The sequence below is a fragment of the Leucopleurus acutus genome (genome assembly GCF_964270905.1).
Source record: "Leucopleurus acutus genome assembly, chromosome: 1".
Classification (NCBI taxonomy): Eukaryota; Metazoa; Chordata; class Mammalia; order Artiodactyla; family Delphinidae; genus Leucopleurus; species Leucopleurus acutus.
Genome location: NC_139142.1, coordinates 172896387 through 172921710, shown reverse-complemented (window position 1 = coordinate 172921710; position 25324 = coordinate 172896387). Strand labels below are relative to the sequence as shown.

Genomic DNA, 25324 nt, shown 5'->3' with positions numbered 1-25324 from the left:
TTCACGATGGGGCTACTGCGTGCGACTTTTCTCTGTGCATTGAGTAGAAATGTCTGGAGGAGTCTGCACACTGCGCCTTCCAAGTTTATAGTTTGCCCCTCTGATCTCTGCCTCTTCCTTTCTGGGACCAGTTTTAACTTCTGGACTAAGAATGAAGTGGGGATGTGGCTGAGAAGGAGGAAGAGAAGGAGACATGCCCATTTATCTGCTCTCTGAAACCTCTCCCCCGGTCCTCTACGATGAGCACAGGAAAGGTCTGACTGGAGCCAGTGAGCGGGGCCGTCCTGGTCTAGGGCCCTCTAGAAGGCTCTTCTACAGTATCGGTGGGGGGACTAACTGACTTCCTTAGCGAGGAGTGTCCTACTTCTAGCACTGAAGATCCTGTGTCCCACGAAACGACTCCCTGGGACACGAAACACCCCGGCTTCTGGTGATGGGTACTGAAGGTTGGGGAAAAGTACAAAGCCCATAAGGTGGCCCCCCAAATATGGGCTGGAAACAATGCCATTTTAGTGTCTCTTGGGTCCTGCATGGATTATTTGCCTTCTGCGGTTGTTGTCACCCTTTTTACCCTGACCTCTGATGGCATCCATGATTTGCAGGTCACAGTAAAGCATTACCCATTGTTTCCTCACCGAGCAAGGAGACTTAAGTGTGTAATTAAGGCCATTGCAACCACGAGCGTTAAAGAATCCGGCTTTGACTCGGACTGTTGTCTGACTGTTGTGCTTTGTGTCAAGATAGGGATGGTTAAAATGTTAACATTGTGAACATTCTGATCATGTTTTCTAAGGATTCAGATAATTAAGATGAATACGATTACAATAGCAATGACAGTTTGGCCCAGACCTCACTGAAAAAGAAGGCTGAATGACTGTGATGTTTTAACGACAGATGGAGGGATGCATCAGGATCAGGAGGACTGGATCAGGGAGCAGGATGATCAAACAGAGGTAATGTGCAATACACAGAGCAGAATTGGAATAGGGCATCAGGAGGGGCAGGGTGAGAACACAGGGACACCGGATCTCATGAACTTGGGCTGAGATAGGCAAGTATATACATATATATATTTCTGAATCAATCAAAAGTTTTTTCATCTCCCTCAAAGACACCAATACTCAAATGAAAATAACTGGCATGGAATAATCTTGGGCATGCCATAGGAATGCATCATGGCTTTATTCCCCTGTTACTCTGTGGAACTGAGTAAAGTTATATTTCCTGATTCAGAGGTTGCAATAAAGTGCCATGTGGGCCAAAAAAAAAAAGAGGAAATCTTGATTCCAGATGTGTTGGGCCCTTATGGCGTAGAGCTGATTCTGTCAGGGCTCATCCACCATCCTGCGTCTACAGTATGTCAAGTGATGCATCAGATCAGGGCAGCAAAAATGTTCTGCCAGCTATTAGGTGTTTTGATTGGAAAATTGAAGTTTCAGATCATCTTCATTTCTATGAAGGTTTTAATGAGATCTCAGTAAACAGACTGTACAAGATTGTTGATATCTTGTCCTACTTTGCTTATCCATCTGCCTATTCAGCAGGCAGTGCAAATGTAAATTTTGGAAATCCCAGTTAGTCTATAAACTTATTACCAAAGAAACTGAAATGATCTTACCTAGTAAATGCCTGCACGCCTCATACACAGCACTCTGAGGAAGCTGAAGAGCGACCAAACACTTCTATTATGAGAGTATCGCAGGTAAATCTTTTTAAGAGTGTTGTGTATGAGGTAAAAAAGATTTACCTGCGATACTCTCATAATACAAGTGTTTGGTCGCTCTTCAGCTTCCTCAAAATGTTTAGAAGCACTTAATGAGATGTTTGAATTTATAGAAATGGAAGGAGATAGCCTCCTTAGCACATGTGCTGCCTACAAAATGGCTATCGTAGTTCTCAGCCATCAAATGATGTTAAAATATTGCCCTGTCATAAAATCGTATTTTCAAAGTGTAGGACAGAAAGAATGTCCTTCTCTAATTTGGAAATACATTGAAGATGAGAATGGAGAAAAGAGGTGCAGTAAAACAGACATTTGTATGCTCTTTCTTTAGAACTGCTTAATGGTCTTTGATGATGTATAAGAAGCCTAGAAAAGGATGGAGCGACTGTACCTGAGTTGTTTGCTGTTATGTTTAGTTGAGGCAAAAACTCGTATGGTGAGAAAATGACTCGTTTTTTGAAATGATTGCTTAAAAGTTTTTTATAAGTCATCAGAAAAGGGCAACTTTCTCAACTAAACTAAAACTTTGATCTCACAAGTTCAAATTACATCTTTGCTTTAGAACTATTTTCTCTGAGAGAGAGGTGTAACTTGTCCATTCAGATGGTTTAAAAATGATAGACAAGCTTAAATGTAAAATGTAAAACTATAGAATTTCTAGAAAACAACATAAAAGAAAATCTTCAGGACTTAGAACAGGGCTGAGGACACCAAAAGCGTGATCCATAAGGCTGAAAAGACAAGCTATTTACTGGGAAAAAATATTTGCAAACCATACATCCAACAAACTGCTTGTATCTAGACTGTATGAGGAACTCTCAAAACAACAGTAAAAAAACAATTTGATGAGAAAATGGGGGAATTTCCTGGAGGTCCAGTGGTTAGGACTCCTTGCTTTCACTTCCGAGGGCCCGGTTCAACTCCTGGTCAGGAATTAAGATCCCACAAGCTGCATGATGCGACCAAAAAAGGAAAAGGCAAGTGAGGGACTTCCCTGGTGGCCCAGTGGTTAAGAATCTTCCTTCTGATGCAAGGGATGCAGGTTCGATTCCTGGTCAGGGAACTAAGATCCCACATGCTGCTGGGCAATTAAGCCTGCGCGCTCTAGAGCCTGCGCGCCCCAACTACTGAGCCTGTGCGCTCTGGAGCCCGTGTGCCGCAATGAAAGATCCTGTATGCCACAATGAAAGATCCCACATGCCACAAGGAAGATCCTGCAGCTAAGACCGAATGCAGCCAAATAAGTAAATAAAAATTTAAATTTAAAAAAGCACATGAAAAGCTGTTCAGCATCATTAGCCATTAGGGAAACGCAAATTAAAACCACATGAGATATCATCACACACCTATCAGAATGGCTAAAATGAAACGTAGTGATAACATCAAGGATGAAGAGACACTGGAGCCCTCATTCATCGCTGGGAGGAATGTAACATGGTACAGCTTCTCTGGAAAATAGTTGGGCAGTTCCTTTCAAAACTAAAAGTGGATTCACCATAGAGACTCAGCATTTGAATTCTTGGGCATTTATCCCAGAGAAATGAAGAGTTATTTTCATGCAGGGATTGGTACAAAGATACTCATAGCAGTTTTATCCATGACAGCCAAGAATTGGAAATTCCTCAGATGTCCTTCAGTGGGTGATGGTTGAACAGACTGTGATCCATCCATACAGTGGGACAGTGCTCAGCACTAAGAAGGGAGGAGCCCTTGGTACATGCAACAGCTTGTAGAAACCTCAGGGAAATCGTGCCGAGTGAAAAAAGCCAATTCCAAAAGGTTACATACTATGTTATTCCGTTTATCTAATATTCATGAAGTAATGTAATTACAGAGATGGAGAACAGATTAGTAGTTGCCAGGTTAGGGGATGGGGGAACTGGACGGGCGTGGCTATAAAGGGCTGACAGGAGGGAGCCTTGTGGGGAAGACAGGGTGTGAGTGGGGGCTGCTGTGTGTGGTTATACAAGTGGTGTAGAGCTGCGTGCAGGCACGCGTGCACGAGCGTACGTACAGCTCGTGAAATCTAAATACAGTCTTTGGATTGTCCCAGTGTGCATTTTTGGTATCAGAGTGATACTGAGTTGTATTCATTGCTGACCTCAGGGAAGGCTGGGTGAAGGGAACATGGGGCTTCCCTGTACATTTCTTTGCAGCTTCTTTTGAATCTATAATTATTTCAAAATGAAGAGTTTTATAAAACAGTGGATCTTTTAGACGTAGCTTATTTGATGAAGTTATAGGTGCAGACGACCTGATTAACAAACCAGCCTGTAGATACAAAGTGGATGGATGGTTTTGGAAGGGTTGAAATGAATTCCCACAAGTCTAAAAACCTGCTCTTGCTAGTAAATAAAATTGTAACTACTCCACACTGAAATGTTTTTGTTGAGAGGATGTTTAGCTTGATACCATCGCACTGGACTGACACCAGGCATCATTGTCCTGTGGGCCTGACAAAGGCAGAGCGGCAAGTCAGAGTGAATTTTTCATGTGACTGTGTTCATTGTTGCCACCACAGGAAGAGAAGAGGGGTATCTCAGCAGCTGCAGGCAGTTCAGACAGGTATTATGGGGAAAGGAAACAGAAAGAGTAAAAATACCCTACTGTATCATGGAGCAGAAAGGAACAGGATATTTCTGTGTGTGGTGGTGGTGGTTAAATATAAGTAATATCTGTTTAGCCTTGTATTTATATTTTCCTTTTAAGAAGTCTTACATTCGTATATCTTAAAAGTACACAGTATAAAGCCTACAAAATTTAAATATCTAATAAATAATTTAAAAAGAGTTACAGTGCTGTATCAGAGGACAGAAACATTAAAAAATATTGTTATATTTTCTCACACATTATTTAATTAGTCCTATTAATTACTACTGATTAACACTATTACCTAGTTCTAGTGTTGTTTTATTTAAATAATAACATTTATGTAATAGAAAGGGAAATAATGCAGAATAATACAATTTCCATCAGCACCTAATTTTTTATGTTAAAGCAGTAACATGTGTATAGTTACTTATTATATATTATATTATTATGTCTTTTGTCTGTATTGCTGTGTCCTGGGTTGACTCTCTAAAAGTTGGTCGTCCCAAGAATAACTTCTCTTAACAATAGTGGAAGAAGCATAAGTAAGTCCAGCCAGGACTGTAGTTCCCTTGAGGGGGGATAGTAGAGTGTACCAAACTACTCAAGAATCCTCCTGATACCGCAGCATGAGGGGCTGACCCAGGGGTGTGTGTTTTCCCTCAGTAAGAGAGCATTGTGATTTTAGTACCACATTTTAAATGTCTTCTTTTTTAAAAAATATTATTTGTTTGTACAGCAATCAACACAACATTGTAAATCAACCGTACTTCAATTGTAAATGTATTCTTTTTTTAAAATATTTATTTATTTGTATATTTATTTATTGGCTGAGTTGGGTCTGGAGTGCGGCATGCGGATCTTTCTTTGCGATGCACGGGCTTCTCTCTAGTTGTGGCTCGTGGGCTGTAGAGCATGCAGTCTCAGTAGTTGCAGTGCATGGACTTTCTAGTTGTGGCGTGTGGGCTTAGTTACCCCTCGGCATCTTAGTTCCCTGACCAGGGATCGAACCTGCTTCCCCTGATTGGAAGGTGGATTCTTAACCAGTGGACCACCAGGGAAGTCCCATTAAATGTATTCTTGAGTAATCTGAATATGGCATCATACCTAACAAAAGCAGAAGTGAGAGTAAAGGAGTATGAAAAAGAAAAATTGGGAAAAACATTAGAAGACATTGTTTCTGGCATATACTAAGAGATGTATAAATGTTTGTAAAAAATAAAGAGATGTATAAATATTTGTTGAATAGATGTGAGTTAATGAATGAATGAGTGAATGAGTGAAAAGCATGCAAAGTGTTGCTAAATTTTCCAATCCGGTTTATTGTGTAGACCAGCGGTCCCCAACCTTTTTGGCACCAGGGACCAGTTTCGTGGAAGGTAATTTTTCCATGGAAGGGGTGTGGGGGGGTGGTTCGGGGGTAATGCGACTGATGGGGAGCGGCAGATGAAGCTTCCCTTGCTTGCCTGCCGCTCACCTCCTGCTGTGCAGCCGGGTTCCTAACAGGCCAAGGACCCATACCTGTCTGCAGCTCAGAGGTTGGGGACCCCTGGTGTAGACTATCTCTAGAAAGGAACTAGGAGAATACAGATTAGAAATCTTTTTAAAATCACAGTTCTCAGTTGACTTAAATTGATTATATGTATAGGAATATGGTCTTTTGTGCTATTTTAGGTGCCAGTTCCGTTGCTGCCTTCAGGATATCAGAGAAGTGAATTTGGCTTTGTCAGAATGTTTCCAAACAATCCAGTCAGGAAGCCACACCCTTTCAAAACATACACACTCTCGCACACAGATTTAAGTTAAGCTGGATTTTTACATGTTTTTTAATTTGCCCAGCTTTTATAAAACTTTTCATTTTCATAAAGGTACTCTCATGGAAATATTAATCACATTTAAAATTAAACTTGTTTAAAGTTAGCTTTTCATAGAAACAAATTATATGGTTTTATAATATGTATCTTTCCAAAACTTGTAAGACCTACGAATAACCACATCCCACAGTGGCCTCATAGCTTCAGGGATGAAAAAGATCTTCAGCTTTCGACTCTTCAGATCACTGAAAGTTATGGCTGGAAAGGGTCTGAGAATTAACCCAGCCCATCCCCACCCACACATCAATCCCTCCGGGTTACCCCACCCCTAACGGCCCTCCCCCACTATTGTGTAGATGAGGAAACTTTAGTCCCAGAAGACCTTTCCCAGATATTTCCATCGTGTTCTTTCTGATGCCTTCACCATGTGTGTCCACACTTTGTTAACCAAAGAGAACATTTATTTTGGTTTTCAGTAGAAAGATAATGAATCTAACGGCTTTTCCTAGCTCTGTGTGTGGTCCTTTCAAAAAGAGAAGGTAGAACTGCCAGGAGCAGGAGCTCAGAAGCGCTCCCTCAAGTGAGGGATCAGCCTGCTACCCTTTGTTTCTGTTGTACCTTCAGCTCAGCCTCAAGTTTTCATTTGTCCCCTTTAAGTTTAGTTCCACAAATAATGAAGCTGCCACCAATTTATTTACTTATTTATTTTTTAGTTTTTAAAGTCCATTCTTCCCCAATACCATCTTTTTGTATCATTAAACCTTGTTGAATAATGTTAATTCCAAGCCCATAGTCCAAAAAGGCTTTTGCAACATTTACTAAATAATAGTTTGCTAATTCAAAATAGTATAAAATATGGTCATTTACTTATAAGATTCTTGTGCTTTAAAAAATGTACTTACGAAAAATTATACTGCACCTTGAAAAATATAAATGAAGAGACTGGATAAATTAGCATGTAAATGTGGGTGGCATTTGTGCGAAAAGTAATTCTAATGTACTGAAAGTAGCCATATTCATCAAAAGTTAAAGTATCAAATTAACTTTCAAATATTTCCAAATAAATAGCTAGTATTATGGAGAAATATTTAACTATGTTGAATTTTTCTTTTACAAGTACAGTATTTTGCTAATGATACTAAGATGAGCTACAGAATCCTTGCAAAGATTATTTTAAAGCTATGTTGATCAGCTAAATTGATCAGTCAATTTAAAATCCTTTAATATTTTGTTTTAGTGAAAAAATACCTTAGCTAAAACATCACTATGCACCTCAGTGACTTTGGTTTAGTTTGTCTGTGGCACCCTAAACACTCTCTAATTAATCCTTATGTCTGAATCCAGCATCTGCTGGCGAACATCTGTCGTAAAGAGGAAACATGATTTGTTTAGGGTCCTTAGGGTCATGTTTGTCCTTAGGGTCCACAGGGTGAAATATGCCCTGTTGGAAAGTGTCCCAGATGTGTTCCTGGGTGCAGGGTAGCCCCAGCGCGGCCCTTAGGGGAGAGCGGGTCAGCCAGACTCTGACAGGAGAGTGTATGCTCTCTCTATGTACTGGCTACTTGGGTTGCAGAATTGTGTCAGAGGAGACAGGCGGGGCCGTCTGCCAGCAGTCCCAAAGGCTATTGTGTAGTGTCTGATCATAGGTGACCGGGGGCAGAGACAGACCTTTTTAGTCCTTAGAAGAAAAAAGAAAGTTCTACGTTTATCGGTCATACCTGCCTTTATCAGTGGAGAGACTGCTTGGTTTTATAGCCCTTATTATACATACAAAAGGAGGCAGTCTACCTAAGCCTTCTTGCCTTTAGAGCAGTTTCTATATATATTATTTTCTAGCGATGTGGAATTCCCATTCAGATACACTTACAGAGCACATGCCACGTACCCCACAGTACTAAGAAGCTAATCTTTTTCATATGTTTGTGTAGTACTCCTATAGGTTTAGCCTTACATATCAGTTTGTCCTTGCAGTGTAACAAACCACCCCAATACTAAGCATCTTTAAAAATCATCATGGTTCTAGGGCTTCCCTGCTGGCACAGTGGTTGAGAGTCCGCCTGCCGATGCAGGGGACACAGGTTCGTGCCCCGGTCCGGGAGGATCCCACATGCCACGGAGCGGCTGGGCCCGTGAGCTGTGGCCGCTGAGCCTGCGCGTCCGGAGCCTGTGCTCCGCAACGGGAGAGGCCACAGCAGTGAGAGGTCCGTGTACCGCAAAAAAAAAAAAAAAAAAAAAAAAAAATCATCATGGTTCTATGGGCTGGCAGTTTGGGCTCGGGTCAGCTAAGTGGTTCTTTTGCTAGACTTGCCTGGGCTCACTTAGGTTGGTGCCGTCAGTTTGTGGCTTGGCTGGGACTGGATGGTCTAGAATTCCCTTGCTCATGTCTCTGGAGGTTGGCAGACTTTCAGCCAGAGCATCTTGTTTCCTTTCCATGTGACCTCTCCAGCAGGCTAACCTGGGCTTCTTCCCCTGGAGGTTGCAGGGTCCTCAGCAGCAAGAGACAGCAAGCCCTGATGCCCAAGTGCTTTTCAGGCTTCTGCTTGTGTCATGTTTGCCCTTTAAAACAAGTCATGCTGCTACCCAGATTCAGGAGGTTGAAAAGAAAGACTCTACCTCTTGTTGAGAAGAGCTGCTCTGTCACATTGCAATGGGGCATCCAAACAGGGATGGCAAGAATTTCTGACAATTATTTGTCATCTCCCTACCTTTGCTGATGGGAATATTTCTGTTTTTATTGATTTCCATGATAACAAATTTCAAATGTACACCAACATTCAAACATACCCTAAAGTAAAAAAAATGATACATTAAACCTCTTATATGCCCATCACCTGGATTCAACAATTTTCAATATTTTGCTGCTTTTTTTTTTGCCTGTATTTTTAAATTTTTCTCTTTGCTGAAGTATTTTAAAGCAAGTCCCAAACATGGTGCTGTTTCAGCTCTGCATGTTTCAATACGCATCTCCTCAAAAAGGATACCTTACTTATGTGGCCACATGCCATGATCATATCTTGGTATCATCTAGCACTTAGTCCATAATTAAATTTCCCCAATTGTCTCAAAAATGTCTTTTTACAATAGGTAGATTTGAAAAGGATTCCATCCACATAAGGTCCATAGCAGTCCCAACTTTCTTTTCTTTTCTTTTTTCCTATTAATTTGTTTTGAAAACTGGCTGAGTTTTCCTATATACTATAGGAATAGTATAGTATAGTTCTATATAGTATATAGAACCTCCCACATTCTGCGTTTGTCTGTCTGCTTCCTCGTGGAGTCACTTAAGGTGCATCTCCAGCTCTTGTATTTCTGTTTGTGGAAGTCTCCCTATAGGTGAATTTCATTCAGGTGCCACTCTTGGGGCAGGTGTCCTTTGTAGAGAGGGTTGTGTGCTTCCAGTCGCATCACACAGAGGCATCAGTGTTGGCTTGTCTTGCTTTCAATAATGCTATAACACTGATGGGTGGGTTGATCCTTTGATGATCAGTACCCGAATCTGTTATTTCAGTGTTACAAGACGATGATTTCCGAATTCCGTCATTCCTTCCAGATTTATTAGGTGGAGTTTCTTTCATAAGGAACTTTCCCTCATCAGTTAGAGTCATTTGGTTATCTGCAATAATATTCAGACAGAATATATATTCTTTCCTTTTAATTGACAGCTTAGAGAATAAGGAGTTGGTACCTGAGTTATAGCTAGAGCTACTCAATACGTAGTTGTTTGGGGGCCTCTCTTGCTTATTTACTCTCTTTTTTGATATTACAGCTAGACCTCAGAGATATGGCAGGTTCTAATCCAGACCACTGCAATAAAGCAAGTATCACACTAGAGCAAGTCAAATGAATTTTTTTGATTTCCCAATGCATGTAAAAATTATGTTTGCACTATACTGTAGTCTGTTAATGTGCAATAATAACATTATGTCTGAAAAAAGAATGTGCATACTTTAATTAAAAAATGCTTGATTGATAAAAAATGCTAACCATCTGACAATGGAGGGTTGCCACAGACCTTCAATGCAGGGTTGCCACAGACCTTCAATTTATAAAAAAATGTAATACCTGCAAAGTATAATAACACGAGGTATGCTTGTATTATGAATTCATGGGTTTTAAATATTCAGTGTGTTTCAATCGCATTTTTTTTTTTTTGAGGCTCAAATTGTTTCATCTTTGGCCAGTGGAAGCTACTTGGTCGCTTCTTTCACCTTTTGATCCATTATTCTTTGAGAATTTCCTTGCTTTCTGGCACAGTATATCCCAGGATTATCTTGTATGTTTCTTGCTCCAGACCTGTAATCAGCCATTCCTGGCTGGAGATTACAGTATGGGCACTGGTTGGGCTCAATGCTATTGAGTTTTTATTATTTCTAGTCCTTTCGATGGCAAGAGCTGGGAAACATATATATATGTGTGTATATATATATATATATAGTCAGCCCTCTGTATCTGTGGACTCTGCACCTATGGATTCAACAAACTGCAGATTGAAAATATTCGGAAAAAAAATTCCAGAAATTTCCAAAAAGCAAAACTTGAATTTGCTGCACACTGGCAACTATTTACATAGCAGTTACATTGTATTAGGTATTATAAGTAATCTGGAGATGGTTTCAAGTGTATGGGAAGATGTGCATAGGTTATATGCAAATACTACATAAGGGACTTGAGCATCCTCGAATTTTGGTATCTCCAAGGGTCCTGGAACATATAGATACATATATATGTTTCTTTTTCTCTTAAGTATATTTTTAAAGTTGTTATACTGAGTTTTTAACTTAAATTAGAATTGCAAAATTTTTATTTAACTTCTTCAATTTTATGCTTTTTTGTCTTTTCAGTGGAAAATTTTGGTTCCTAACTGTGTTAACATACACTAATATATATTGATATATTAACTAATATATAACTAGTGTGAAAACATATATTATAATTTAGCATTACTAGCATATACTAATGCTAATAATATTAACATTATTACTTTGAAACTTTTGTATATTTACATTTAACTTTGAAACTGTTATACACATAATGTGATAATGCTAATATTGTAAATTATTGTATGTTAATAATACTAATAAATATTAAATATACTAATGTATTAATACATATATAAAACAGCTAATTACTATATATTAGTTAATACACTAATGAGTATGTCAGTTTTATATTAATGTGCACACACACGTAGATAAAAGTTTCAAAATAATAATGTTGATATTATTACTAACAGACTACTGGATGAAATTTAAGATTTCTCTGCAGTGCCCTTTTCCTTAGAAGATATTCCACTGAGAATACAGTCAAAGCACTTTGGACAAGTCATTGGGAACAGTTCTTTTCTTTGTATGGTTAGGGCACGAAAGTAGTGTTTATTTTCTCACCCCAGTATTTACAGATGCCTTTTTTCTTCTTGATTTCATTTTTTTAAAAATATGCAAAACATTTTTGTTTCCAAAGTCAAAACTATAATATCGAGTCTGTCTAGAAAAGTCTCAGATTATTGATGTCTCTCCCTCCTCTAAAGGCAATTCCTTTTATTTGTTTATTTTGCAAATATATGTATATATTTTACTCCCTTTTAAAATTATGTTAAATATAAAAATATATTTACCTCTTTTTCAGTGGAGTTCCACTAACTTTTCTACATTTTATGTTTATTATTTGTTTTAAAAGACTACTATTATAAAGGTTTTACACATGCATAAACTGTAAACAAAATCCAAACATTGTACTTTGGGAGACCAGACTGTTTAGCTTCTGTTAAGGAATATATCTGGTTGTTTTTTTTTAATCCAATGAGTTTGGTACTCCCTGCCATCTGGGAAAGACAGATGCCAAACTAAAGTGGGATAGAAAGATTTCTTCTGATCTCCATTTATTGTTTGAGGCTGAGAAAATATCTCACAGAAGTTCTTTTACAATGATGAGTCTGAGAAAATAAATTCCTTGAGTATAATAAGAACCATGAAACTCCAGGTGTGCCCTGAGTGTTGTCCTTTGTGATTTTTTTTTTTTGCAGTACGCAGGCCTCTCACTGTTGTGGCCTCTCCCGTTGCGGAGCACAGGCTCCGGACGCACAGGCCCAGCCGCTCCGTGGCATGTGGGATCTTCCCGGACCGGGGCACGAACCCGTGTCCCCTGCATTGGCAAGCAGACTCTCAACCACTGCGCCACCAGGGAAGCCCCTCTGTGACTTTTTAATTTACCCTCTGCCTCATTCATAGTCATGTTCACAGACTTGAACTTAAGAAATTCTAGAGGCTCAAAATGGACATGGCCAAAATAGTTTTCATAAGATTTGGAAAGGAGGAGGCTTGGCAAAATTGGAAGAATATCAGAGAAATTAAAGAGAGAAAACGGGCAGAACTTGATGTACTTCTGTTAATAATGTTGTAACATTGTTAATTTTTTTGGTTTTTAACAAATCTACCATAGTTATATAAAATGTTGACATTAGGGGAACCTGGGTGAAAAGTATAAAGGAAGTCTTTGTACTATCTTTTCAACTCTTCTGTAAAGCTAAAATTATTCCAAAAGAAATTTTATTTCGTATACACATACACACTCACACACACAGGCAGCAGACTAAAAAGTCTTAGAATGCATTAAATACAAAGGGATCCTTAGAGAACTTCAACAAAGCAGTAAGATAAATAACCTAACAGAAAAAAGGGGGTAAATGAATAAATGTCAAGTAATATACTGTTTTTGTCTGCCAGACAGGCAAAAATGTATAAGATTAATATCAAGCGTTCATATGGGTGGGGGAAACAGGATAGGTTGATCTAATATTCTTGGTTGGCAAGTCAACAGTATCAGCTTAGCATTTTTATTTTAAATAAGCATATACTTCAATCAAAAAAAGCCATTTGGGTCTTTCCTGGTGGCGCAGTGGTTGAGAGTCCGCTTGCCGATGCAGGGGACACGGGTTTGGCCCCGGTCCAGGAAGATCCCAGATGCCGCGGAGCGGCTGGGCCCGTGAGCCATGGCCGCTGAGCCTGCGCGTCCGGAGCCTGTGCTCCGCAATGGGAGAGGCCACAACAGTGAGAGGCCCGCGTACCGAAAAAAAAAAAGGCCATTTGGATATCACTCTCTAGTTAGATTTAAATACCAGTATTCCTGGGTAGTGGAAATGGGGGATGTAGGCCAGTTGGACTTTTAAAAAATACCTATTGCTTGAGTCTTTTACAGAAGGAATGTACCCCTGTATTAGTTGTGAAATTAAGGGGGAAAAGAAAGAATGCCAAGAGCCCAGGGCAGGCATTGACAACAGAGAGACCCAGAGGTGAGAGAACTCTCGGGAAGCTCATCATGAACCGGTAGAACACTGTCTAGAGGGGCTGGACTCGAAGCTGCCTGTGCCACTTGTGGGATCCAGTGCAGAATGAAAATGTGGAACCCTTTGCTCAAAAAGCAGAAAAAAGTGTCATTAACAGTACATATAATTTTTCCATTTGTTTTTGTATCAGGCTAGTTTTTTTTTTTTTTTTTTTTTTTGCGGTACGCGGGCCTCTCACTGCTGTGGCCTCTACCGTTGCGGAGCACAGGCTCCGGACGCGCAGGCTCAGCGGCCATGGCTCACGGGCCCAGCCGCTCCACGGCATGTGTGATCCTCCTGGACTGGGGCACGAACCCACGTCCCCTGCATCCGCAGGCGGACTCTCAACCACTGCGCCACCAGGAAAGCCCTCAGGCTAGTTTTAAATGCAAAGATCAGAACATTTAACTCGTATGAGGAATTAGTTGAATTATACAATTGATATTTCATGGCTTTTCCCTGGAGTTGTCCCTCAAGCCAGCCAGAAGAGACAAGCACAAGCAAACTCAGAAAGGTTGGGAGGAGAGAGGACCCCACTCCCAAGCAGAGACCCACAGGCAGGGGGAGCACCCCTGGGCCTGGGATAATCACAACCAGAAGACCCTCCAAGGCCCTGGGGGTCCCACTTGCCTGCTGGGCCTAGCAGAACCCCCTTCTCACAAGCTGCCTGACCAAGATGCCCTAGCTGGGCACAGGGTCTGGGGGGATTGAGCTCCTGGCCTGCTGTTGCAGCCCACAGCAGACGGCAACCACCAGGGATCCTTAAACCTCCAGGCCGCGAAGGCTTGGTACCCGAGTGGGAGCTGAGAGAGAGGCTCCCCCTACCAAGGTGGGAAACAGCACTGCCTGTCTGGACTCTTGCCCCACCCAGGATGCTGTGGTACCCAGCCCTCGCCCATCCCTGTCAGGGAGGGAGGAACAGGCCAGTCTTCAGGAGTCCTGGGAGCAGGCAGCCTGGAGCCCCGCCCCAGAGGCCACAGGAGCCAGGACCAGTTTGAGCTGAGACCACAGGACCCCAGCGTGCGCTCTATCCACCTTCACTTACAAAATACAAATCCAAAGCGAAAATCATTCAGATTCAGAGCATTAAACCCCAAGTGCAGAGGCTTCTGAGCGCCGGGTTGTACAGCTGCACTGCTGGCACACCTTTGAAGGTAGCCTGGGTGGAGTCAGGGGCTTTTGTTTTTGTTTTTTCCCTCCGTTTTTAAGACGGGAGAAACTAGGAGAAGCTTGAATTCTGAGAGGTAGAATCCTTTAGCTGAGAGAGGACAAAGATGATGGCCAGAGAACTTGGCTGATAGGGCCAGGCCCCCAGATGGGATTCCCTGCCCAGGGGGGAGGGAAAGAGAAGAAAAGCCAATGTTAGGATAGGTGTGTCATATTTGGCAGGAAGGGAAGGGAGTTTCCATTCCTCAATTTCTGTTTTCTCTATGGATTATCTGCTTGGGCTGGGGAGGAGGTCTCTGAGGGGTCATTAGGAGAGTGTAGAAGTGGGAAACAGGAGCTGTGAAGGAGGGGCAGACTGCTCCCTCCAGTCCAGCTGGAGTCATGGATTCCACGGAATTATGAACTTTCTAGTCAGCCTGGTTGTGTGACATTCACGACCCTAAAAAGAGAAAGCTCTACCTTGCCATGGTCAGAGGAAGGATGGCGCCACTCTTCCTTAGGAGGAACTCTTAGGAAGGACTGTTCTTTATTTTGAACTGAATAAAAAATGACTTGTTTTTAGTGTTTCTACGTTCTTTAAAAAAACGAAATGATGTTGGTAATAAGTAGCATTCTTTTGGTATTTTTTTTATTCTGGCAAAAATCTATATAAAATGTACCATTTTAAACATCTTTAAGTGTGTACAGTTCATAATGTTTGTTTTTAAATGTTCTTTACTTTGCAAAATAAAATAAGATTAAAAGTTGGTCATTCTGTATTGTTCCCCTAAAGTGGGTTTTTTTGTTTCTTTTGTTTTTGTGAAATTTTACTGGTCTTTGAAATCTAGAAACTTTATGAGCCTTAAAAAACTTTTTCCTATTTAACAGTGTTATATGACTCTTATCGGCAGAGGAAAACTTGGAAGCAGTTTATAGAATGTTTAAAAATATGGCATAAGAGTGAGATTAGGATTACTTATTTTATTTTGTTGTTACAGTGCTCTGATAAAGTTCTCCTAATTCCAGTATTTTGTATATATGTCTCTTTTGTGACATTATCAAGACTGTCTCACTTTCTGCCACAGTGCCATACTTCCCCTTTATAGTTCATGTGTAAATTCACAGCTCATACTAAAAATAGCTATGTTTTTCTAAGGATTTTTTTGGTAACAGAAAGATAAATATACATATGTAAAATGTGGGTGTGGTTATAGTTGTTCATTTGGTCAAAGCTGTTTTAATAAATGGTTCTAAGATTTATAAAGATTTCGCATACATGCTGTTTTTTCATTCTGAGCCACAGACACCAAAAGTCCCACAGGAAGTTGTCTTTGAAAGTGTTGTGGTTTTTTAGTTTCCTGTTCAGTTTGCATTAGATGATCAGAAATAGTCTGTGCTAGCGAAAGAGATTCTTGGTTAAACTTTATTGTAATTCTAAATGAGAATCTCAAATTTGCTTGTATTTCTTCCCATATAATTGATCTAGAGGAGCTATAATCACATCCATATGTAGGCATTAAAGTTGTGGTATAATGTGAACCTTTTTTTGATGTTGAAAGGATAAACTCTTCATTGTTAAAGGGGCAACTATCTGAGATTATGCTTTATGCTTTCCACTTCTTATCAAACCATCTCCCCGGAAATAAACTGTAGGAATGGATATGTGCTTTTAATTCTTGACAACTAACTTTTACCTTTATTTTTACAAATGACAAAAACTTTCTCTTGATTCTTTAGAGAAAAGGAGATACATTAAAAAAAAATTGTACAGCTTAATTAATTTTTTAACATCTTTATAGGAGTATAATTGCTTTACAATGGTGTGTTAGTTTCTGCTTTATAACAGAGTGAGTCAGCTATACATACACATGTATCCCCATTATCTCCTTCCTCTTGCATCTCCCTGCCATCCTCCCTATCCCACCCCTCTAGGTGGTCACAAAGCACCGAGCTGATCTCTCTGTACTTTGTGGCTGCTTCCCACTAGCTATCTATTCCACATTTGGTAGTGTATATATGTCCATGCCACTCTCTCACTTCGTCCCAGCTTACCCTTCCCCCTTCCCGTGTTCCCAAGGCCATTCTCTACATCTGCGTCTTTATTCCTGTCCTACCCCTAGGTTCTTCAGAACCGTTTTTTTTTTTTTTTTTTTTTTTTTAAGATTCCATATATATGTGTTAGCATCCGGTATTTGTTTTTCTCTTTCTGACTTACTTCACTCTGTATGACAGACTCTAGGTCCATCCACCTCACTACAAATAACTCAATTTTGTTTCTTTTTATGGCTGAGTAATATTCCATTGTATATATGTGCCACATCTTATTTATCCATTCATCTGTCGATGGACACTTAGGTTGCTTCCATGTCCTGGCTATTGTAAATAGAGCTGCAATGAACATTGCGGTACATGACTCTTTGAATTATGGTTTTCTCAGGGTATATGCCCAGTAGTGGGATTGCTGGGTCATATGGTAGTTCTATTTTTAGTTTTTTAAAGAACCTCCGTACTGTTCTCCATAGTGGCTGTATTAATTTACATTCCCACCAACAGTGCAAGAGGGTTCCTTTTTCTCCACACCCTCTCCAGCATTTATTGTTTGCAGATTTTTTGATGATGGCCATTCTGACTGGTGTGAGGTGATACCTCATTGTAGTTTGGATTTGCATTTCTCTGATGATTAGTGATGTTGAGCATCCTTTCATGTGTTTGTTGGCAATCTGTAAGTCTTCTTTGGAGAAATGTCTATTTAGGTCTTCTGCCCATTTTTGGATTGGGTTGTTTGGTTTTTTGATATTGAGCTGCATGAGCTGCTTGTAAATTTTAGAGATTGATCCTTTGTCAGTTGCTTCATTTGCAGATATTTTCTCCCATTCGTACAGCTTAATTTAGATATTATAACTACCATTGAAAAAAATTTAAAGTATACTATTATTCATTGAAATATTTTTATCAATGTAATTTTTAAAGCATAGTATTCTCAAGGTTAAATTTCTTGCTTGATTTCATTATTTTTAAAACCATGCCAAAAGGAAAATAAACTAAAATTGCCATCAGATGTATTAGATCTTTGACAGATCATTATGTAATCTAGCATTTAACTTATATACGGTAGGCTTGATGAAGAGTGACAAATGAGGAAAGAGGAAAGGTCTCAGTGCATTTGTAGATAACATTTCTAGGTTTAGGTCTGTTAAAGGTACGATGTCTAGTTCTAGGCAGGTCATGCTGATTGCACATCTTATTAAATGGGACGACTAATAAAGATAATGTGGAAGGTCTTCCACAGCCACCTTTTCAAATAAAAAAATATCACCACAATTTAAAAAAAATAGCATTTGTTCATAAGGAAATTTTAATTACAGTTCCTAAAAGAATAAATAATACTTTGTCCAAAAACAAAAGTCACATCCAACATGACTTTAAAACAAAAGAGACTGTAACCATTTCTGTGCATGGGGAAAAAAAAGGAAAGAATAAGGGTTTGATTTGCAGAATGTTTTTTCTAGTTCCATAGCTTCAGGTTGCAAAATGTATGGTATTTTACTTTGAAATTTTAATTGATATTTATGTATGATATACAGATATTTCTTGGTTACGGTAAATTAGGTCTCTTCATACAGTTTGAATTCTAGAGAAAACCATCGTTTAAAACCTGATGTTTCTGCTTTTTTCTGTTTCTCGTGTACCTTTTATGGCACTATACTAGGTACTTTTAAGGAGCTTACCATTTAATGTTACTAAGAATTCCTGACATTTGTGAAGAGCTTTACATTTTACAGAGTGTAGAATAATGAGGGCGGGAAAGGTTTCTTAAATACTCCTTGGTGTCTAGCGAGGGCGTTTGCACTGCGGGCTGATCAGCCGGACCGTGGACCGAACGTCCTCGCAGCCTTTTCTGCTGGGCGCCTCCCCTTCTCTCGCCACTAAGAATTTCAACATTTTTTATGCCAAAAATATGCTTTTGGGATCCCTGTCTGTACTGGCTGCAGAAGGGGGTGTTGGGTCTATATCGAGGCCTCGTGTGCGTGAGCCCCCTGGTGCCCGTGACCAGTGTCCGCGGGGCAGTCGATCCGTCCACAACGACAGCCAGGACGCACTTCACAGCGAGGCCTAGGCAGGCGAGCGGCAGGGGCCGCGGCCAGGTGTGTTTCTGTTCAAGTCGCAAAGGCTGGATACACGGAGGCTCGCTCCTGGGGGCCGCTTTCCGCCGGACCCGTGATGCGAACAAACAGGAAACTCCGTCTCCAAGCTACTTCGGAAACTGGGCTTTTCCTTCCGCAACAGGGGTCGCGTCCGGACAGGAAGCTGACCAGCCGCTCGCCCCTCGCCCTCGTGGCCCCGCCCCCGCCTCGGCCCCGCCTCCCGCGCTTGGCCCTGCCCTTGCCCTGGCCCCGCCCCCCGACCGGGCATGCTCAGTGGGCCGGGTCGGGTTGGCAGGTTTGCGTGGCCGTCCGTGGTTGCCGGCGCCGGCTCAGCCCGCCGACGCCACGTCCCGTCGTTGCGGCTCGTTCCTGGGAAGTTACATGCGGAAGCGGCTCGCAGGGAGCCGGCGGGCGGGCCGCGGAGGGCTCGGTGCTGCCGCGCGTTGAGCGGGCGGGCCCGTGCCGGTGGCGGGGCTGCGGCCGCCGCGCTCGGAGGGAGGTGCCGGCCGGGCGCGCCCCGCGGGGAGCCCCGGGCGGGGCTGGCGCGGCGCGGACTTTTGTCCTAGTTGAGTCCCCTCCCCGTGGGCCGGGCCTCTCCGGCGCCCCCGCCCCGCTCGCTCCCGGGAGATGTTTATCTGGGCAGCTGCGTGAGGAGCCGGTGACTGGCGGCGAGGAGTCTCGGGTCCGAGGAGCGTCTTGTGGCACCGGAGAGACAAGATGTCCGCCAGGGCCGCGGCCGCCAAGGTGAGCGCTTCGGGGGCCCGTCCCGCCGGGGGCCCGTCTCCCTCCTCCCGCGGGCTGGCTGCCGGGCCGGGGCCCGAGGAGCGGGCGGCTGGCCGGGGGTGGGGACGGCTGGGGCCCAGGCAGGTGCATCGCGGCGGCGTCGCTGGCAGTCCCCGGCTCATGCCTGCTCGGGGAGGGAGCAGGGCGGGCGGGAACGCGCAACAGGTCCCGCCGGGAAGCCGGGCGCGGGGAGCGGAGGTCGGGCCGGAGCCACCCCGGTGGGCGGCGGCTGCTGTCTTTGCGGGAGTGGTTGGTCCCTGGCGAAACCGTGTGGTTTCGATCTGATGTCACTGTCGCTGGTATGCGCGCGCCCGCGACAAGACATTGGGACGGCAAACACTCAGCCCGTGTGGAGTAGACTGGATTTTTGTTGTTTTAACTCTGTTTTATTTACTTACGGAAACATTGAAAAAACTAATCTCTTAACAGTTTTTAATAGTTTAGTTTGAATTAAACTTTCAGAAGTACCACAAAATAACCTTAAAAATGGACAATTAGATGAACTCTAAACAATAAAAATTGGCAAAGACGTGTGGTTTCCTCAAAAAAGTAACACTTTTTCCTATCAATTTTTCCATGTGCTTTGAAGTATTATGCCATTTTCTCAGTGCTTTCAAACCAATTCGTATATGACATCAAAAAGCTGAAGTTCTTTTTTTTTAAATACATTTATTTATTTCTTTAAATTTTTGACTGCATTGGGTCTTTGTTGCGGTGCGCGGGCTTCTCATTGCGGTGGATTCTCTGGTTAGGGAGCACAGGCTCTAGGCACGTGGGCTCAGTAGTTGTGGCTTGCAGGCTCTAGAGCGCAGGCTCAGTAGTTGTGACCCACGGGCTTAATTGCCTCGCGGCATGTGGGATCTTCCCGGACCAGGGCTCAAACCCGTGTCCCCTGCATTGGTAGGCAGATTCTTAACCACTGAACCACCAAGGAAGTTCCCTGAAGTTCTTAAAAATCAGTTAATATTCTCCTCTCCTTTTGTACATTTTAACCTTTTTCACCATAAAATAGTACCTGCTCTTTTAAACGATTGCGGGAATACAGAAATGTGAAGAGTAAAAATCTTCTCCCTTAAAAATCAATTCATTGCTTCAAACAGTATCAAAGTGCTTACGCAGGTACTGGTTTGATTTTTTTTGTTTGTTTTTCTGTTTGAAATGTTTATTCATAGTATCTCGGACCAAGTATAATAAGGCCCTGGAGTTTCTGATCTCAAGACCTTGTTTTCTGGCTGGCAGAAGTTAGCGGATACATTTAGTAGTGAATAAATTCTTCTAAGGAATTCAGTGTTCTCTCTTTAAGAAAACTTGCATGTGTACAAGAAAACTTTCATGTGTACCTTTTTGACCGTACACTGATTCAGCACAATCTAAAGATTTAGAATAAAAGGCAGAATTTTGCATGATTTTAAAATAAGCTTTCATTATTTACTTTTCTTGGGAGGAAAGGCTTTGTTGCCGTATTACAGAGCATGTCACTGTGTTTCCTGCACTGTGATCTCTGGCACTTAATATACAAGACCACACACTCTAAAAAGGTTATTTCATGTATGGAGAGAAGTAAGTTTTCAATAGATTGCCATGGTAAAATGATGATTTAGAAGGAGTCGTACATTTTCTCCTGAATCATGGTGTTGAGATTTTATGGCATATTGAAAAATATCCCTAGTTAAACACTACATTTTAGGGACGTTTGCATTCTTAAATATTTATGAGTAGAAGATCAGTTGAAGCTTACTTTTCTGAAATGCTGTGTTATGGAGCCACCATTAAATCTTATGTAGAGCAAGGCAGGCTGTAAAAGATAGATGAAATGAAATAGTATTCAACCAACCAAGTCACGTTTAATTTTGTAAGGTGATTAAAATGCTTAATAAGAACCAGGCTGTGTACTCAATACTGTATGTATATTTTTGTTTCCTCCACTTCCCAGTTAAAAAGTGAAGACATTAATTTTGTAGCTTGCTTTTATTGCTTTTAGCATAATAGTTTGTAGAACTCTTCTCGAAACCAGTACCTTTGCTTCTATATTCTTTGTAATGGTTGAATATTCTTCCATCCCATGAATATGCTGCAGGTCATTATTGCCTTACTGATAGACATTTAATTTGTTTCCAGGATTTTATTGTAATAAGTAGCCTTATATTTATATATCTGCATTTATATAGTATTACTGTATGTCATATTCTTAAAAGTGGAATTTCTGGGTCAAAGGGTATGTGCATTTAAAATTCTGATATACGCCACTAAATCTTTCTCCAAAACGGTTGTACCTAGGAATAAATATAACTATTGTTGGTAACTTACCTAATTTTAAAGGACATAAAACCTCAGTAAATGAGATGAGAAAATATACTCTCTGACTGGGGGAGAGTGACTCTTGTAGAATATACCAAATTTCCTAGAGTTGGTGTATAAATGTTAACACAATTCCAAATAGAATTCCAGTGCAGTATTGTAGAAAACTTGACATACTGATGAGAAAGTTTATCTGATAAAATAAATGGATGATAGCCATGAAATTTTTGGAAAAAGAATACTTTATTAGAAAACCTAATGTGTTATAAATTCAAAGTAATTTGAGGCAGTCTTTTAGCTCAGGAATAGACATTGGAATCACAGAGTCCAGAAACATCTGTGTGTTTATGAGGTTTTAGTGATTATGATCGTCAGCATTTAATGTGTGTCAGCTATTGTTCTAAGTGCTTAACATGAATTAACTGATGTAGTTCTCAGTATCGATATGAAGTGAGTACTACTGTTATTCCCCAGTTTATGGATGAGGAGATTGAAACACAGAGAGATAAAGTAACTTGCCTAAATTCACCTAGCCAGCAAGAGGGAGAATTGAGACTGCATGATAAAAATAACATGGAAGATTACTGGAGAAAGGATGGATTATTCAATAAATAGTGCTGGGACTGTTGGTTATCCTCTTTAAAAAAAAAAAAAGAAATTTTTAGGCCCCCCTCCCCCAAAAAAAGTCCAAATGAAATGTTTGAAAAAGTGCAAAGAAGATAAATCATAAAATACTAGAAGAAAGTATAGGATGCTTTTAAAAAATAAATACTTAAATTGGAAAGGGCTTCTCAGTGCATGATATTAACTTAAGTAATAAAGGAAAAGTTCAGATATACATCTGAATTTGCAAACAGAATTAACTAGTGTACCTGATATGAAATGATTCAAAAGTTGAAAACAGGAATTTGAGGGCGGTTCTCTGTCTCACCAAGGAATTGTTTAGTTATGTAAGAAAATGATATGAATAATTGGGAACATTTCCATTTGTTGAATCACAGAAAGTGGCTGAAGCAAGTACAGTGGCTTCTGGATTTTTAAGCTGTTTCACTTCAGAGGAAGCAATAAAATATAACATTGTACTGTATGCTTATTTGATTTTGCTGCTTAAAAGTTTCCATTTTGTCTCAGGAACAGAATTTTTTTCGCCTGGTTGATTATTTTTAAAATTATAATGTAGTTTAGTATGGAAATTATTTACAGCACTTCTTAGGAATTGATTTATAGTTATCAAATAAGGCACAATGAACTTTCCTTAACAGCTTAACATTTGAAAGTTAAAAACTGTAGAATAAAGCTAAATGAACAAAACTAATTACAAAATTAGTCCTTATAGATAGGAATTGTGTCCTCAGTGGCTGTTATGACGTAGTTTTAATTTTGGTACTTAGTGATTGGTATTCACTTCATACTGCTTTAAAGGTAAATTAAAAACTCACTGTGCTTTATGAGAATTCACTAATTGTGTGTGCCAGCGTTTATTGGGCTTCACTGTAGTAATATTTTTCTTTACCTGCCAAATTTGTACAATGTTTTTCACTAGAAATATTTTTATAGTATTTAAGGTAAAGACTTAATTTTTTATGTTAGTATGTTTGACATGGTAGATGCTTGTGGTTAAACCTGTCATTTATGTGCTTGGTTGATAATCCTGACTGCATTTATAACTCTTAAGTTCATTTTAGGACAGCTCCATTAGACAGGTACTTTTCAAATCTACAGTGCTTACCCACTAGTGAGTGATAGTGGAGGTCAGCCATCCACACCAACAAATAATGAGGTTAAAACCAATCTGTGGCTTTGAGAGCTGTAATGTAGTATATATAGTACTGTTTCCTGTTTGGTTTGAAGGAGAAAGATTACAGTAGTTTCACTGCTTTTTTCTTTTTTCTTTTTCCAATCCTGGTAACAATGTACTGGCTTTGACTTTTACTTGCTCTTTAATCTTTTCTCTATTTAGAGACCAAATGTAAACTCAGTACAGTTCTAAGAATAAAACTGAGTATAAACAAGACAGATTACCAAGCTGCTAAGGAAAGTGTCATTAAAAATAATAATTTTGGTGACAAAATTGGAAGTGTAATTCTGTTTATTGACATAGTTCTGACATGATAAAAATTCAATCTAATGAAAGACCACGAGTCCCGCTGTAAATCCACGTGTGGTGCCACTGGTCCCTGGCCGCCCAGCCACAGCTCACTGCAGGCTCCGTGCCAATCACGCACTCAGGATCGAGCACTGATGGAGCGTGGTAGGGCTGGAGACCAGCCATGGGACAAGCAGAGTTATTTTTTATTTGTAGAGTTTTTGATCAAATGTTAAATAAGATTAAAAGATAGTTTATGTCTAGTGTGATATTTCTGAAATATTTGACTAGAACTTGCTTTGTATCTCTGAATTTTGAAAGACAATCTTGAAAAACCTCCTTAGCTTAACTTTTAATCTTGTAGAAAGAGACACGTTAGAACAGTTTACCAAGTTTTGAATTTAATCTAAAATTGGTCTGTTTCAGTATAGTATTTCTAATATAAGCCAGCAATAAAAATAGGCCTTTTGCTACTGCTGACCTAGAGTGCTTCCTAATTTATTTATTGCAGAGAAGAGTGGCTTCAGGTTGCTTCTTTATGGGTTAGCCAGGTGCTTGATTTCTGTGCCTTCCTAAACAGATACATTCTTAATAATGAGAAGTATGCGATGAGTTCATATGTAGGGAATTTCATGTTATATCCTAAAAATGTGTGAAAATAATGGACTCTGAATGATCGACTATCCCACAGAGTACTGTTTTAATATGAGGAAACCAATGTTTCCAAAATTCGTACCACAAAATACCGTTACATATGTAGTGTTGATACTGAATCACAGAAAGCCCTTAACTTTGGGATAGATCAAAAGGTATGTTTTAATTTGTGTTGTAGGTGCATTTCAGTATATATTAGAACAGTCTTAACTCTTTCATGCTGGTAGAATGCTGGGAAGTGAGTTGATTGGTGAGTGACCTCATTCTAGTTTATCATGCCCAGAAGAGAGGTGAAAACTGGAATGAATATTACTTTGCAGGGATGCTAATTAGGAACATAAGATTAGCATATTCCTGGCTTGATTAAAAAATTTTTTTTTGATTTGCTGAAGTATTTTTTTTGTTTTTTTTAAAATAGTGTACATTCCCAAAGAGTGAAAGTTCATTTTTTTCTTGGTTATTTTAGGAATTTTCACTCTTTCGAATTGTTGCTAGTAACCTTTTGGGTTTGTACACAGTTTTTGATAACTGAATTAAACTTAATTTATGATCTCTTAATTCAGTACATAATGCTAAAATTCAGGAGGTTATCAGTAATGAGATTCTTTTTGTTAGTTCAGCAAGTATTTATTGAGCACACTTTGATTTGGATCCCTGTCCTCTAAAGGCTTATAGGTTTTAGCTGCCCTGTATTGTAATAATCTGTTGTGAAATGTGTAATTCATTTTTAAGATCCAAAGAATTTGAGTTTTTATTCTTAAATAT

General features: G+C 40.3%; 1 protein-coding gene across 8 annotated transcripts in view; it reads left to right on the top strand.

Annotated features, from left to right (window-relative positions):
* Positions 1 to 25324, top strand: part of TJP1 (tight junction protein 1) — a gene marked incomplete at its 5' end in the record, with an annotated part of 254955 nt that overhangs the window by 120044 nt on the left and 109587 nt on the right. For 6 of the 8 annotated variants that reach the window (XM_082851463.1, XM_082851462.1, XM_082851461.1 and 3 more), the window contains one exon: positions 19330 to 19482. The exons of the other annotated variants lie outside the window; for them this stretch is intronic. In XM_082851463.1, coding sequence (XP_082707589.1) covers positions 19456 to 19482 — 27 coding nt within the window. Of the gene's footprint in view, positions 1 to 19329; positions 19483 to 25324 lie in introns of those variants that run through there. 8 annotated transcript variants of the gene reach the window in all.